A 17,716-nucleotide genomic window follows, 5' to 3' on the forward strand; every position below is an offset into this window, starting at 1 on the left:
TTTCACGTTTGAATATTCTAATGGTGTCAGAAAAAGGCCTGTGCTATATTTCATACTGAATTGGATTTAACAATAGATTGGTTCACTGATCCCAATGTACATGGGATGTCTATTGTTGTGACTATGTATAGGTGTTACTTAGTCAAATAAGTTCCAGTCAGCACTATGTGTTAGAAGCCTACACTTATTGTAATCACAAGGATTTAAAAAAAAAAAATTCATTATAGATAATTAGTGTTTCCTGATTTTAAGGATTTATATGTACATGATACTTTAGATAATGCTGGATAAAACAATACCAGAATTATTGTTCAATAACTTGATAAACGCTTTTTTTCTGTAATCATTTTTTCTCTCCGTTATCAACAGAAGAAAATACTTGAAAAAACATAAATTCATAGAACCAAAATTATGTAGGAAGATATATATACTTAAATGTATTAAGTATTTTCGCTTATTTTGCTCAGTATCAGTTTTAATATGTTTATCATATATTATATTGTGTATAATTAAAATTGATAAGCTGTATTTATTTTACTATAAGTTAATGAAAACAAGGTTTTTAAACCTTCATGATGCCCTGTCTCTTTATATACCTGGTATGTGAAAGTGTCTTCTCTTCTACCATTTACATCACCTGTCCTTCCATGATCAGAAATTTAATAAAGAACACAACCTTACAATAGTTGATGACATGCTTTTAACATATTCATATACTTGGAATTATTCGGGTAATTTGTACATGAAACACTTCTTAGGGATATGAATTGAATGTTCACAGTTTAATTATGATGTTTTTTTAAATGCAATCCATTGATTTATGTCCGAAGTTTTTTTTCCATGCAGTTCTAAGTTACATTATATATTCAGTTGCTGAAAGTTGTCTTCACTTTACAGTATTATATATAATACATTGTACATTGACAGTTAACATACCTTTATAGTTTACATGCTGGGAAATACTGTAGATGCTGAGAGTTGCTGTCCTAAACTTGATAATCTTTATAATTTACATAGTTTTTAAAAGTGAACATCAAGTTTGAATTATATTGTTACTGTAGTTGTCTAGTTTTCACTCTAGATTTGAACAGGTGAGTGTTATGTACCTACAGTTAGCAATGTTGAGCATTGTCAGCTCTTGGAAGGGTGACCATTCTGTTGTACCCACATGGTGCATGTTGCAGTTATCAAAGCCACTAGCTCTCTGTAATGTATCGTATAACATCTAATGTGATAACCTATTAAAAAATAAAGGTATACCTTTGTAGATTTACAATTAGTACAAAGATTGCATGCTGCAGGTTCTGCAAGAACAAAATGGGATTTATACACAGTTGCTGATTAAGATTGCATTAAGTCTGTACATTCCCTGTGTAAATGCAGCAGGCATTATACATGATAAAACAGTATTTACCTGGTTACTAACAACTTTAAGATGTTTGAAAAACAACAGGTAAAGTCATTGTGTAGTTCTAGTTTTAAGTGAAATTAAATCTCCCTTGTTTCTCTTTATACACGGAACCCAAACCCTGACTTGACGTTTGTTGATTTAGTTACCAGAATTTTAATAATTAACCCTTTGTTAGAATGTTTCCACCCTCGATAATCATTTCAGCTGTTGTTCGGGTTACATGGCTGTAGATTCTGTTTTAGGCAGAATGTTATATGAAAGTTTACATTTATGTCGGACATTGGTTTTCTTCAAAGTCTGATCACAAACAGTTTACACAGAGATCCGAGGCTGACCATAGTTATTGATTTTCCAGGTAAGCAACTTTTCTTTCAGGAACTGGAAAGGAATGTCTGAATTATAGATTGAACAACTGTGTTCCATGGTCATGGATCTTACAGCCTTGTGTTATCGTGAATCTTATTGAATGGTAATGTTAATTTTTGTTGGAAAGAATTGGTATTGTTGAAAGAAATATCAACATGGGACTGAAGTACTCAAGGTCAAGATAACAGGCTGTTAATGTTCATTTTTATGATAAAAGCAGAGCTGTTCCAAAAGGCTATTCAGGTGATATATAATGCTTGAGTATTGACAGATGTACATTAAAGTGTCACTTTAACCTAAACACTGTATATATACGGTATTTACAGAGTTTTGATAACCCTGAGTTTATTGCTGCCTCTACAATTTAATGGGTGTGGCTTTAAATCTTTCTTTTTCGCCAATATGACATCTTGTTTAAAATTTGTGCTTGATCCCTATAATTCTGATACATTTACTACAAGTTTCACAATTAACAAACTTCAAATGCACCAACAAATATCATAATTGTCAATGACTCGTTCCTCTTGACAGACTTAAACAGCTGAAATAATTTAAAATAAACAAATGAGATGAACTTAAGCTATATACTTTGCTATCGCTAGTTTTCGTGTATTGCATTATTGGTACATATAATTTCACATAATAATTTTGAAAAAATACAATATTCAGTACACATTAAAAACGAACATGTCAGAGATTGTTTTAGATGTTCACTCTTTCAAACAATATTCCTAGTGTATCTGAGTTACCTCCTTTCCTGTTTCATGATCAGCTGTTAAGGACTCGCACAACTAAATGATTTACCATATGTTATTAGTAGTGACTCAATCCCCTCATTCGCTCGTTTGAAGTGCAGATGATGTGAAATTTATATCAACTTAAAGTTTGAAGTTTTTGCTACCATAAATGATTTTATTGTATAGGTTTAATGGCAAATAAGAGCACACAGGTACTTGAAAGACAGTAACCCTATATGTACATTGGACGGGGAACTACCACCTGGGGAATTCTTACCTTTTTTCACCTGTAGTCCTGCATCTTTCTATTATCAGTAGGTGTGTTTAGTTTTGTTTTCCAAGTCTTAAGTCATTATGCTCTATTTTCTTATAGAAATACCTATTCCATACATTGCTTAGTCAAGAAAATAGCTACAAACCGCAAAAACATATTTCCATTAGGGGCTTGGTAAAAGGTGACACAGCGGTTGATTGGCTAATTAAGTTGTGTGAGTCCTTTCAGAGACTATAAACAGATTGATTTCCTCTTCGTGACATTTTTTCTGGTAAACTTACGTAAGGTATCCACACCTGAATTCTATTTTGTATTTCGTTATCAACAAGATAACGTGCGAGAAGTGATATCCCCTCAGTAATCCACACCTACTTACAACTGGAGAGCTGGACTTTTAAACCAGTTTAAAAAACCTTGCACAGTGACGATGCAGTTTAATTTTATTGATCATAGTCTATAGCATAGCAATGTTTTTTTTATCAAAGTTTATATGAAAGAAAACTAATCTTTTATTTTATCCCGTCTTGGGATAGAATTCATGAAACTAAAGTTATATGTAGTTGATGTAACAGTGCATTGTACCAGGTGTTGTACCAGGTGTTGTACCAGGTGTTGTACCAGGTATTATTCCATGTGTTGTACCAGGTGTTGTACCAGGTGTTGTACCAGGTGTTGTACCAGGTGTTGTACCAGGTATTGTACCAGGTGTTGTACCAGGTATTGTACCAGGTGTTGTACCAGGTATTGTGTCAGGTGTTGTACCAGGTGTTGTTCCAGGTGTTGTACAAGGTGTTGTACCAGGTATTGTACCAGGTATTGTACCAGGTATTGTGTCAGGTGTTGTACCAGGTGTTGTTCCAGGTGTTGTACCAGGTGTTGTACCAGGTGTTGTACCAGGTGTTGTTCCAGGTGTTGTACAAGGTGTTGTACCAGGTATTGTACCAGGTATTGTACCAGGTATTGTGTCAGGTGTTGTACCAGGTGTTGTACCAGGTGTTGTACCAGGTGTTGTACCAGGTGTTGTGTCAGGTGTTGTACCAGGTGTTGTACCAGGTGTTGTACCAGGTATTGCACCAGGTGTTGTACCAGGTGTTGTACCAGGTGTTGTACCATGTATTGTACCAGGTATTGTACCAGGTATTGTACCAGGTGTTGCACCAGGTGTTGTACCAGGTATTGTACCAGGTGTTGTACCAGGTATTGTACAAGGTATTGTACCAGGTATTGTACCAGGTGTTGTACCAGGTATTGTACCAGGTATTGTGTCAGGTGTTGTACCAGGTATTGTACCAGGTGTTGTACCAGGTATTGTACCAGGTGTTGTACCAGGTATTGTACCAGGTATTGTGTCAGGTGTTGTACCAGGTATTGTACCAGGTGTTGTACCAGGTATTGTACCAGGTATTGTGTCAGGTATTGTGTCAGGTGTTGTACCAGGTGTTGTGTCAGGTATTGTGTTAGGTGTTGTACCAGGTGTTGAACCAGGTGTTGTACCAGGTGTTGTACCAGGTGTTGTACCAGGTATTGTACCAGGTATTGTACCAGGTATTGTACCAGGTGTTGTACCAGGTATTGTACCAGGTATTGTGTCAGGTGTTGTACCAGGTATTGTACCAGGTGTTGTACAAGGAGTTGTACCAGGTATTGTACCAGGTGTTGTACCAGGTGTTGTACCAGGTATTGTGTCAGGTGTTGTACCAGGTATTGTACCAGGTGTTGTACCAGGTGTTGTACCAGGTGTTGTACCAGGTGTTGTACCAGGTGTTGTACCATGTATTGTACCAGGTGTTGTACCAGGTATTGTACCAGGTGTTGTACCAGGTGTTGTACCAGGTATTGTACCAGGTGTTGTACCAGGTGTTGTACCAGGCATTGTACCAGGTGTTGTACCATGTATTGTACCAGGTGTTGTACCAGGTGTTGTACCATGTATTGTACCAGGTGTTGTACCAGGTGTTTTACCAGGTGTTTTACCAGGTGTTGTACCAGGTGTTGTACCAGGTATTGTACAAGGTGTTGTACCAGGTATTGTACAAGGTGTTGTACCAGGTGTTGTACCAGGTATTGTACCAGGTGTTGTACCAGGTGTTGTACCATGTATTGTACAAGGTGTTGTACCAGGTATTGTACCAGGTATTGTACCAGGTGTTGTACCAGGCATTGTACCATGTATTGTACCAGGTAGTGTACCAGGTGTTGTACCAGGTATTGTACCAGGTGTTGTACAAGGAGTTGTACCAGGTATTGTACCAGGTATTGTACCAGGCATTGTACCAGATATTGTACCAGGTATTGTACCAGGTATTGTACAAGGAGTTGTACCAGGTGTTGTACCAGGTGTTGTACCAGGTATTGTACCAGATATTGTACCAGGTATTATACTACTTCTTGCATTGACCGGTCCATGCAGTGAGAATGTAAGAATTGTACCTACTGACTCCCAGCTCAATTCAGTTTAGCTTCTTGATCTCTCTTCTCTAAATCTGTTTTCTTTCTATTGATACTAAAGTGATACTACTATTTAAATGTACAGGCGTTTCACTATGGCATTCATCAATGATGAAGTCTTCTAGTAAATGTTTTTAAAATTCTGATTAAGTTTTCAGATAGGATTAGGATAACAGTACCTTACAAATCAAATATAAACCGGATAGGTAAATCATAACACACCCCTCTGTTATAATATTATTCAATTTAGTGGCATTATATAAAAGTAACACTCATGCAGACCCTTGGAATATATCATAACACACCTCTGATATGTAGCTCTGGTATAATGGGATTCAGTCTGGTGACATTATAAAGAAGTACCACTCAGACCATGGGAATATATTTCAACACTCCCCTGATATGTAGCTCTGTGATAATGGAACTCACGCTAGTGGCCTTATACAGAAATACCAGACTCAGACCATGCATTGGAATAAATGACAGTACCGTGACATCTTCTGATTATTTAAATGTAAAGGCATTCATTCTTAGTGGTAAAGTCTGATGATATTCAGAAGAACTACGGTATATTATATAGTGTTACTTACCTTGGATTGACTAGTGATGGAATTTTGCCAGAATGGTTTTTATTGAAAAATTGTGAAAGATTTTTTTCTTTTAATTTCTTTCAATCAGCATCATCGTAATTGTAATCTTTGATGTTGTCATGGTCGTTGTCATGGAATCTTTGTATAACTTGGATATGGCTGATTTTACCCCTACAGTATTTATCTGGCAATGATTCTTGAGTCAAAGTATACTGTTTGCTTGCTGGGATTGCCTGTTACCAGTTACCTATCCACTTTGTGCCTTGTGACACCTATATCAAGGCTTTTACACAGCTCTTCCACCTCTTCCAGTTTGCTGCTGCAATCCAAACTTTGATCCGGGTTGATGATCTCCAACATGCATCTCTTTCTTTCTCCACCGTACGCCTCTACATCATCTTTGGTCGTCGTCTTTTCCATTTTCTTCTGGGTGCAGATCATTAAGTCACATAGCAGCCATTATTCTTATCTCCCCTCATGACATGTTCTATTATCATCCATCCATGCTGGGCGTACTTCACACACGTGTTCAGGGTAAATACAGAACATTCTATTATAGCTTATACATTTAAATTGTTGGACTTCTTTACTGTCAGATTAATAAGTGTAGTAATAACAAAAGGCTGGGAACAGGGTTTTATATATATCATATCATTCCTGTCTGGAGGGTAAGTTTCAATCTCAGGTAGGGAAAGATTCAATTAACCTCATGATCCATAGTCGAAAAGTTAACGTACAACTTCAAATATAAGAAACTACAAAAAGTAGGAGAACCGACACTCCTATCATTTCTAATGGCGGTAATCTTCTTGGATGGATATAGCTGATGGTGTTCAATAGAAATCATTCCTATGTGGTGAACATAACGGAAATAAAAGCTTCTCAACATCCATGGTTATCGTCTTTATTATGATCAGGATGTCATCGAAAACATGTCAACGACATCTAAACCATAATAAAGGAGATTAACAGTCTTGGATGTTGAGAAGCTTTTAATTCCAAATATAAACTTCAAATTCATTTGATGTAGAGAGACTATTGAGTCTACTAACAAAACTTACCAGGAACATAGCATACTGATTCCAACAGCCAAATTGTAATTAAAATCATGCTCGGTACTCAATTACCTTTGTCCTAATTTCTGGATTTTAAATACTCTGTATACATTATAAAGGTGTAGAATTACAAATTTCCCACAGCAGACTAATAGCTATTAATTAAAATATATATTAAATTTGATCACACAGGTACTTAATGAGATAGAGTTACCATGTAGTGTGAGAAGACACACCTATAGCATTACACAGGTAATGAGGGACACTAGAACAATAGCAGTATAGGGTCAAAGCATTTAAAGTCCCGGATAGTTTGGCAGGTAGAAACGGGAGGCCAGGTTTGTTTATACGCTATCTCCCGTTACTAGCCTGTGTTGACTGGAGAGCTCGCGATAGGTTGAGAGAGGATTCCTGGTCAATGGTCGGTGTAGTCTACCACGACTCTTTACCTGTCCTTCAATAATGAGAGTGGATTGTGTCTTTACCAATAGACACATGTGTTTGTGTTCCCATTTTCTGTCCATTGTTCAAATGTAAATGGAAACATTAGTCCAGAGGTAAGTGGTTTGTCCGTTGTTTATCTGGACGGCCTCGGCTACTGTGTGTGTACCGGTAAATGTCATTTTGGTTGGAGTTCAATTCTGGCTCCTAAACATATGCCACTTGAATGGGAATTTGCCAAAAGTTTTTGACTTATCAAAATATTGTTTTGGAATTGAAAAATGGTATAAGATATTTTGCTTAGACATTTTATGTTGCAATGAATGAGAATGCAAATGCTTATAAAGCAATATTCAAAGTTTAATGGTTGTCACATTGGCTATATATATTTTTGGCTGTTAAAAATTTAGCTGACGTTTAAGAACAAATTGATGTTGAAAAATTATTGGAAGTTAAAGCATGGTCTGATTATATGGAGTAATGACATCCTAACTGACCACTATAAGGATACCTTCAGTGTGATATTTCTGAATGTTCAGGATATTATATAGGAAAATCAAACGAACTGTTTTCAAAACCCTGACATTCTCCCATAATATTCTGACCCTGAATGATCACAGCTGAGGAGATAGAAAAGTCGGATACACAAATCAAACCTGAAGAAATTAGAAATATCCAGGAATATAATTAACTTAGAATGTCCGAAGTATAAACCAGTGACCAGTGACTATACTTCAGAAAGTTTATTGATTTACTACCAAGATAAGTCAACAAATACACCTGAAATCTATAGCTCCCGGCCACTTCACAAACGCTCTCTAAGTAGTCAAATGACCAATAAAATATGAATTACAAACAGTCATGTTATTCCTGCATGAAACAGAGAATGATCAAATCTCTTGTAAATCAATGAATTGTTGCATACAGACCTTCCTATAACTGATTAATAACTTATGATTAAAAAAAAAATACAGATAAAATTTGATTTAGACTCATTCCTATTCTGTAGTTTTAAATTTCAGTTTCATTATCGATTCATTAAAAGCAAATGGTATGTACAGTTAGATGGTGAACTTTCACCTGAAATAAAATGGTGGCCGAGTGGTTAAGGTGTCCCGACACTTTATCACTAGCTTTCCACCTCTGGGTTGCGAGTACAAAACCCATGTGGGGTAGTTGTCTGGTACTGACTGTAGGCTGGTGATTTTTCTCCGGGTACTCCGGTTTTCTTCCACCTCCAAAACCTGGCATGTCCTTAAATGCCTGTGGCTGTTAATAGGACATTAAACAAAATAAACCAAACCTTATAGGTTACTATACCTATATATTATATCTGTGTTGGAGTTATTTTGATGAATGAGGACAGAGGTAGAAATCTCCACTGTCATTCTAACTAAATTAGCATGAACCATTTGCCTTAAAACTGGACACAAAAAATCTGGTATACCTTATTAACCTTGGAAGTCCTCAAATATATATTGTATATAAGTTGGCAGTATTATTTAAATCTGATGTAAAAATATTGTACACTCTGTCTTCAATCTTCAAATCTAATGTAAAAACATTCTACACTGTGTACAGGGTATAGCATTCTGTAAATCTAGCTATTACAATCAGTTCTGTATCAGATCAAAATGTAGTCCCAGAAACTATAAAAATAAATAAATAAATATTGACTGGAACATATGTCGAACTATTTGCTGATCGTCTACAAAAGACATTTTATGATAATGGCTTTTAGCTTGTTGATAAATTCTTTAGCTAAAGTTTTTAAAACTAAATTTGTTGTTAAAAGAATATTAGTTCTTGTATTAAAAATGTCCTCCAATATATTAAATTATGTATAGTGCTTACAAAAATAGTCAGAAAAGTGCACTTACAAATATATCATTGATCCATAGGTTACAAGAGGATATGTTTGGGTAGGCTAGAGAGGAAGACACAGAAGTATAATTGTTTTACCAAAAACATGTGAGCTGAGTTATGACAACAGGTTTTTCCTAAAAATTTGCCCACGATACAGTCACAGCTAGGGTTTAAACCTCTGTGTATGTTATAGTCTCGTGATTTCCATGGTGAGGTGGCTCCCACTTCTGGTATGGGTCCATTCTTAACTGTTCTATTGGAGATTTACAGACTATTCAAATATTTTTATGGAGTATGGAAACTGCTGGTAATTGTTATGGGAATACAAACTTTATACATATCAATAAAACTGGGAATCAGCAGCATTGCTGATGTAGGTTTGATGAATTGAGGATTAAATCAAAGTTAATACAACACGACATGAGGTATACATGACACCTACGAGTTTTACCTGTATCTAGTATACCGATCCTTCAATATGTATAGACATAAGGATCAGTTGATGTATGTACCTAATCTTTTCCATATCTAAATTGGATTTGTATCATTACATTAAAGTCGTTCTGGTGATAAATTTGAATAAAGACAGTCAGGTGTGAAGTTTCTTCCAATAATTAATACTGGAATATTTACAGTAGTCATTTTCAGTAGATATCTATAAACATACCTGTTAACACCTAACCAGGTAAATTAATTGTTTTTTTTTGAGAAATATTTGTAAAATAGTGAATAATGTAATGAAAATTTTAGGATATAAATAGGATCATTGAATTAACAAACTGATTGAATTGACAGTAAATTAAATTAAATGCTCAAAATATAGCTATACAGTGAATTTGATTTTTGATATCCCATAAAATTTTAAGTGGAATTATTTGTGACTTGGATGAGTTTCCTATCCCCCAAAGAGAACCATCATGGCTGTCTGTCTATTACAGGAATTATTTGGTAGTTGTATTACATCGTATAAATACCCGATAATGTCCTACATTTAGAAATAGATCTACATTTTTCAAATCTATCCTTATAAACTTAATGCTGTATCTTGTGTATTAAGCACATCCAATTAATTTCCGCGGATGTTACAGCGATGTAGACAGCAATACAACAAATATAAACAGATGTTTGTAGTAAGATGTTAATATATTACAGCGATGTAGACAGCAATACAACAAATATAAACAGATGTTTGTAGTAAGATGTTAATATATTACAGCGATGTAGACAGCAATACAATAAATATAAACAGATGTTTGTAGTAAGATGTTAATATATTACAGCGATGTATACAGCAATACAATAAATATAAACAGATGTTTGTAGTAAGATGTTCATATATTACAGCGATGTAGACAACAACACAATAAATATTAACAGACGTTTGTAGTAAGATGTTAATATATTACAGCGATGTAGACAGCAACACAATAAATATTAACAGACTTTTGTAGTAAGATGTTAATATATTACAGCGATATAGACAGCAATACAATAAATATAAACAGACGTCTGTAGTAAGATGTTGATATATTACAGCGATATAGACAGCAATACAATATACTTAGTATAATAAAGTGAAGCTAAAAGCCAAGGGATTTTAATGAGAATATTTTCATGAAATTATCCCTGTACAAACACTTCAGGTACAGTAAACAGGTGATATTTAATGGTGTGGCCCCGATGATTGGGTCAAGTGAAAGCTTGTTTATCTCTTTTGTCAATTCCAGAAAGATTAGTGTTCGATTGGTAATATGTAACTAATGATATGTTTATAGTTACCATAGAGTTCATTACGAGTACCGTATTTGACCTAATAAGGGCGCCTGCCCTAATAAGGGCGCCCCTACCTTTTTTCAAGGAAATAAATCTTTGACTGAGTGTCAAAATGGTGTTCAAAAGTAATAATTGATGTGAAATATTTTGCTACTTTATGTGTTCAATTTTCCTCAGCAAATTAAGTAACTGGAACACATGTTTTCGCCACATTTTGTGTATTCCTACAGGCTACAGATGACATGTCAGTGCAAAGAGCACCCAAAACTAAACACACATACAAATAATAACTTACCATCTTTATTTGAAGATAAAGTAAAGACTTCATTCTTGTTGATAAATAACTTTTGTTCAGAACAGAAAGCTAGTAAAAGACATTGTAAATCAATTATGAGGTCAAAGAAAACGATGTCTGATATGATCGGGGAAATCACCTGTTTCTATAAATAGAACACAAAAGAGTTCCATATGAACATAAATGGTGGAACACACGTTCTCTGGTCTAAAGATCAGCTGGCATAGTTTACAAGTTTACATGAGTATTCAAGTGATGTTTAAGCTTAATATATGATAATGAATAGATATCTTCATCTGGAATATTTTGATGACTGAATATTTTACCGTTTCCACAACCTTGGGTATTCTGCTATAAGGTATAGTCTGTTTCATAAAACTTCAGAATAACTAATCTTAATAAGGGCGCCCCCACTGTCAATTACCCGCGCCCTGCGCCCTTATTAGGTCAAATACGGTATATTCTGCTGTGTGACCTTGAAACTACAAAATAAAAGACTATTTTTTTTTATTTCTATTGCAGACTCGCGGGGAACTACAAGACAAGCAGCCCCCGTTACCTGGGTGATGATGACCCTCAAATCCAGGCTTACTTGATTAATCAAGCAACAAGCCCAGAACCAGTGGAAGAGGTTTTCGACGAAGACGGAGTAATACGTCTGTACATTCCAGAGTTTGATAATTACGGAGGAGAGGAAACCGAAAGAAGTGACACACATTTCCCCGGCAGTGATCCCTCTGACCCTTGTATCCTTGAAGATCAATTCTGTGTTGATGAGGTCACACATCAAGGAAATTCTAACACTGTTTATCGTGTAAAATCAGCTCCCCCTGGTGGTCGTGTAGGGAAACAACCTATCAGTAATAATTCTCCAACTTTTTCTCCAAAGGAATCAGGTCGAACGTACATAACTGCTAATAATTATTTACAGAATTTATATCCAAAATCACAGCGATATATTCATAAAACTGTATATGAAGTTACGTCCCCTAACAAGAGTGATCCAACCGACAACATTCGAGGAAGGTGTACTAATGTTACTGCCGTCTTAAACAAACCCATAGCCTCACCTTCAGAAACGGGATTTAAAAAACGAACAAAACCCATTCGTCCCAGTTACAGTGCTAATTCTATTCGTAAAGTAGGAAAACAAAAAGAAACTAAGAAGATGAATTACATCGGTGGAGAGCGGTTTATATCCAATGGAATGACGTCAGGCAATATGATGTCTACTCACATGACAACGTCATCGTCAAGTCATATAAATCGTGTTCAGGAGAAAGAGGAGCTACAGCGTTTGAACGATAGGTTCAGTTCTTATGTGCAGCGTGTGCGACAGCTACGTGAACAAAGTGGACAAATTGACTCCTCATCGTTCCTTAAGACCACTAAACAATTAGAGGAGGAAGTGGCGAACCTTAAAAATTTATATGAACATGAACTCAACAACATCAGGTAAGATTTATCATGGTTAAGTCACCATTTACTAAGAACAATTTTACAGTTTCTATGAAATCATTAATTTTTGTGGATGTTGTTATTTTCATTGTTTTTGTAAGTACTCTTGGTCAAGAAATACATGTGCCCCTGAATTGTTTGAAGCTGAACACGATTTTAACAGCAAAATGAGCCAATTTAGGCAGTTGATACTTGTCAAACATGATCTGTGTGACTTTTCACATGGCCAAACCCTGTACATCAGGGGACGAGCTGTGACTACCAATACAGGACCAAACCCTGTACATCAGGGGACGACCTGTGTAACTAACCACGGCACCAAACCCTGTACATAGGGGACGACCGCGACCTGTGACTACCAATACAGGACCTGTACATCAGGGGACGACCTGTGACTACCAATACAGGACCAAACCCTGTACATCAGGGGACGACCTGTGACTACCAATACAGGACCAAACCCTGTACATCAGGGGACGACCTGTGTAACTAACCACGGCACCAAACCCTGTACATAGGGGACGACCGCGACCTGTGACTACCAATACAGGACCTGTACATCAGGGGACGACCTGTGACTACTAATACAGGACCTGTACATCAGGCGACGATCTGTGACTACCAATACAGGACCAAACCCTGTACATCAGGGGACGACCTGTGACTGACCCAGACCAAGCTCTGCCCCTTGATTTAGTTGCTGTTCTCGGATATAAGACAATAATGGTTATTCATTTCTTTTTCATATTTCACGGAAATTAATTTTGAAAAAAAAGGTAAAGGGATCACAAAATCATATAGCATGTATATCAACAAAAAATTTAACTTTGTACCTTGTGGTCATCAGAATGTAGGTGGTTACTGAAGTTTGTCGATACTTGTATATGGTGGTATTGGTGTGAGTATATGGTGGTATTGGTGTGAGTGACATGAGAGTGTAGGTCGTTACTGAAGTTTGTCGATACTTGTATATGGTGGTATTGGTGTGAGTATATGGTGGTATTGGTGTGAGTATATGGTGGTATTGGTGTGAGTATATGGTGGTTTTGGTGTGAGTATATGGTGGTATTGGTGTGAGTGACATGAGAGTGTAGGTGGTTACTGAAGTTTGTCGATACTTGTATATGGTGGTATTGGTGTGAGTATATGGTGGTATTGGTGTGAGTATATGGTGGTTTTGGTGTGAGTATATGGTGGTATTGGTGTGAGTGACATGAGAGTGTAGGTGGTTACTGAAGTTTGTCGATACTTGTATATGGTGGTATTGGTGTGAGTGACATGAGAGTGTAGGTGGTTACTGAAGTTTGTCGATACTTGTATATGGTGGTATTGGTGTGAGTGACATGAGAGTGTAGGTGGTTACTGAAGTTTGTCGATACATGTATATGGTGGTATTGGTGTGAGTATATGGTGGTATTGGTGTGAGTATATGGTGGTATTGGTGTGAGTATATGGTGGTATTGGTGTGAGTGACATAATAGTGTAGGTGGTTACTGAAGTTTGTCGATACTTGTATATGGTGGTATTGGTGTGAGTATATGGTGGTATTGGTGTGAGTATATGGTGGTATTGGTGTGAGTATATGGTGGTATTGGTGTGAGTATATGGTGGTATTGGTGTGAGTGACATGAGAGTGTTGGTGGTTACTGAAGTTTGTCGATACTTGTATATGGTGGTATTGGTGTGAGTATATGGTGGTATTGGTGTGAGTATATGGTGGTATTGGTGTGAGTATATGGTGGTATTGGTGTGAGTATATGGTGGTATTGGTGTGAGTATATGGTGGTATTGGTGTGAGTATATGGTGGTATTGGTGTGAGTATATGGTGGTATTGGTGTGAGTGACATGAGAGTGTTGGTGGTTACTGAAGTTTGTCGATACTTGTATATGGTGGTATTGGTGTGAGTATATGGTGGTATTGGTGTGAGTATATGGTGGTATTGGTGTGAGTATATGGTGGTATTGGTGTGAGTATATGGTGGTATTGGTGTGAGTATATGGTGGTATTGGTGTGAGTGACATGAGAGTGTTGGTGGTTACTGAAGTTTGTCGATACTTGTATATGGTGGTATTGGTGTGAGTATATGGTGGTATTGGTGTGAGTATATGGTGGTATTGGTGTGAGTGACATGAGAGTGTTGGTGGTTACTGAAGTTTGTCGATACTTGTATATGGTGGTATATGGGGCATTGTTGATGTAGTATATGGTGGTATTGGTGTGAGATATATGGTGGTATTGGTGGTGAGTGACATGAGAGTGTTGGTGGTTACTGAAGTTTGTCGATACTTGTATATGGTGGTATTGGTGTGAGTAATGGTGAGAGTAGGTAGGTGGTGGGTTAGGACTGAGAGTGTGGTTCTGGTTCGATACTTGTATATGGTGGTATTGGTGTGAGTGACATAATGTGGTAGGTGGTTACTGAAGTTTGTCGGATGACATTGAGATGGTTGGGTATGGTGTCGCGTGATATGGTGGTGATTGGTTGTGAGGACATGAGAGTGTAGGTGGTTACTGAAGTGTCGGTACTGATATGGTGGTATTGGGTGGTATATAGGCCGATGTGACTTGGAGGGTGAGTATGGGTGGTTAGGTGGGTCTGGTGAGGTAGAGGGGTGGGAGGTGGTCTTGTGGGGAGTGGGGTGTATATGGTGGCTCTTGTGTGAGGTAATGGTGTGAGTGACATAAGAATGTAGGTGGTTACTGAAGTTTGTCGATACTTGTATACGGTGGTATTGGTGTGAGTATATGGTGGTATTGGTGTGAGTGACATAAGAATGTAGGTGGTTACTGAAGTTTGTCGATACTTGTATATGGTGGTATTGGTGTGAGTATATGGTGGTATTGGTGTGAGTGACATAAGAGTGTTGGTGGTTACTGAAGTTTGTCGATACTTGTATATGGTGGTATTGGTGTGAGTATATGGTGGTATTGGTGTGAGTGACATAAGAGTGTTGGTGGTTACTGAAGTTTGTCGATACTTGTATATGGTGGTATTGGTGTGAGTGACATAAGAGTGTTGGTGGTTACTGAAGTTTGTCGATACTTGTATATGGTGGTATTGGTGTGAGTATATGGTGGTATTGGTGTGAGTATATGGTGGTATTGGTGTGAGTATATGGTGGTATTGGTGTGAGTGACATAAGAGTGTTGGTGGTTACTGAAGTTTGTCGATACTTGTATATGGTGGTATTGGTGTGAGTGACATGAGAGTGTAGGTGGTTACTGAAGTTTGTCGATACTTGTATATGGTGGTATTGGTGTGAGTATATGGTGGTATTGGTGTGAGTGACATGAGAGTGTAGGTCGTTACTGAAGTTTGTCGATACTTGTATATGGTGGTATTGGTGTGAGTATATGGTGGTATTGGTGTGAGTGACATGAGAGTGTAGGTCGTTACTGAAGTTTGTTGATACTTGTATATGGTGGTATTGGTGTGAGTGACATGAGAGTGTAGGTCGTTACTGAAGTTTGTCGATACTTGTATATGGTGGTATTGGTGTGAGTGACATGAGAGTGTAGGTCGTTACTGAAGTTTGTCAATACTTGTATATGGTGGTATTGGTGTGAGTATATGGTGGTATTGGTGTGAGTATATGGTGGTATTGGTGTGAGTGACATGAGAGTGTAGGTGGTTACTGAAGTTTGTCGATACTTGTATATGGTGGTATTGGTGTCAGTGACATTCAATAAAGGACCTACATATCTACCCCAGGCTAAGCCATATTCAAATCATGAAATTTATAATGAAAAGATACAGTATTTTCTAAATAATATGTAGATTGTTGTTCATAGCTACGATAGTATGTTCTGGCCCGTGATAGCCACAGATTAAACTAATGCTTTATTCATGAGTATTAAAGCACCAAGTCTCAGACCGTTGTGTATTGACAGATATTTAAAACCTTTACGGCATCAGACAGATTTGTTTATTTATTATCAGCAAAGTTTGTACAGGTTACGGCATGTGTAATGTACGTGTTGTGTCAAAAGAATATGTAATGAATTAGAAACATTTTACTTTGTAATTAATTTCTGTTGACATGCCAGCAGTGTACTTGTCTTTTGTTAGGTATCCGGATATCCACCAAAGATTATCATAAGATAGCAATTGCACATGGTATATTAGGAACTTAATGAATACAGTTTACATAACTTCATAGGAATTGTGTAGACCTAAAAACTGTTTGTTTAGCCAGCCTATAATATAATAATAAGAATTTATTACCATATTTGTCCAGATAAGACGTAGAGCACATTACACTTTATCAAACCATATACGTGAAATAAAGGTCGGAAAAGAAAAACATAATATATTCTTAAGAAACACAAGAATATGATGTACATAGCAAGTTGCTTCTCTGTGACAGAGGACCGTGATAGCTCAGGCAGGAGAGCTCTGGCCACGTAGCCTCAGGCGAAGGTCCGAGGTGTGTGGCTTGGCACTCCCTACCCGTGGCAATTTGTGTTTCTCGGGAAGCTGAAGATCAGTCTCTGTTGTCGTTGTTGTGTACTTGGGCATTTAAAACACAGTACTCTTTACCCTGATTGTTCTGGGTGACATACGAGTGGCCCTCAGTATGTTGTTCTGTGAGGTAGCCACCAACTACTACAAGGAGACCCCACCTCAAAATGACCCTGGTTGTTCACGGGGTGATAAACCCAACAAACAAAACAAACAAATTCTCTGCGACATCTGTTTACAAAGGGTTATCATAGTGCCTTGAGAGATTGGTGAATTAAGTAACCATTTTATAGACTCAAAATTAAATAGTGCACATACTTTCATTCCCAGAAAAATGACAGTGGTGCACTTATAGAGACATGTGTACTAGGACTAATATGGTATTTTATAGCGCATGCTTGACTTCAGTAAATATACTAATTTTAGCCACAATCTTATTTTAGCGATTTTTGCACTTAAAACAATTTGCTAATTGATGATTGCGCTAATGACACTTAATTTATATGGTTTTACCCATTCATATTGCGCAATTATACTA

General features: G+C 37.0%; 2 protein-coding genes across 12 annotated transcripts in view; both read left to right on the top strand.

Moving 5' to 3' along the window:
• Positions 1 to 2,705: 2,705 nt before the first annotated feature.
• Positions 2,706 to 5,247, top strand: LOC117336664 (elastin-like). The gene is made up of 2 exons (XM_033897272.1): positions 2,706 to 2,726; positions 3,361 to 5,247. Exons 1-2 carry the CDS (start codon positions 2,706 to 2,708, stop codon positions 5,245 to 5,247), a joined length of 1,908 nt encoding a protein of 635 aa, XP_033753163.1.
• Positions 5,248 to 7,310: 2,063 nt separating this feature from the next.
• Positions 7,311 to 17,716, top strand: part of LOC117335906 — a 46,721-nt gene continuing 36,315 nt past the window's right edge. For 3 of the 11 annotated variants that reach the window (XM_033896177.1, XM_033896181.1, XM_033896183.1), the window contains exons 1-2: positions 7,312 to 7,438; positions 11,779 to 12,711. In XM_033896177.1, the coding sequence (XP_033752068.1) occupies positions 7,419 to 7,438; positions 11,779 to 12,711 (953 nt within the window). In that variant the 5' untranslated portion in view covers positions 7,312 to 7,418. Of the gene's footprint in view, positions 7,439 to 11,778; positions 12,712 to 17,716 lie in introns of all 11 variants that reach the window. The other 8 variants (XM_033896176.1, XM_033896180.1, XM_033896179.1 and 5 more) reach the window with 4 other exon arrangements.

The sequence above is a fragment of the Pecten maximus genome, chromosome 10 (assembly GCF_902652985.1).
Source record: "Pecten maximus chromosome 10, xPecMax1.1, whole genome shotgun sequence".
NCBI classification, from domain to species: Eukaryota; Metazoa; Mollusca; class Bivalvia; order Pectinida; family Pectinidae; genus Pecten; species Pecten maximus.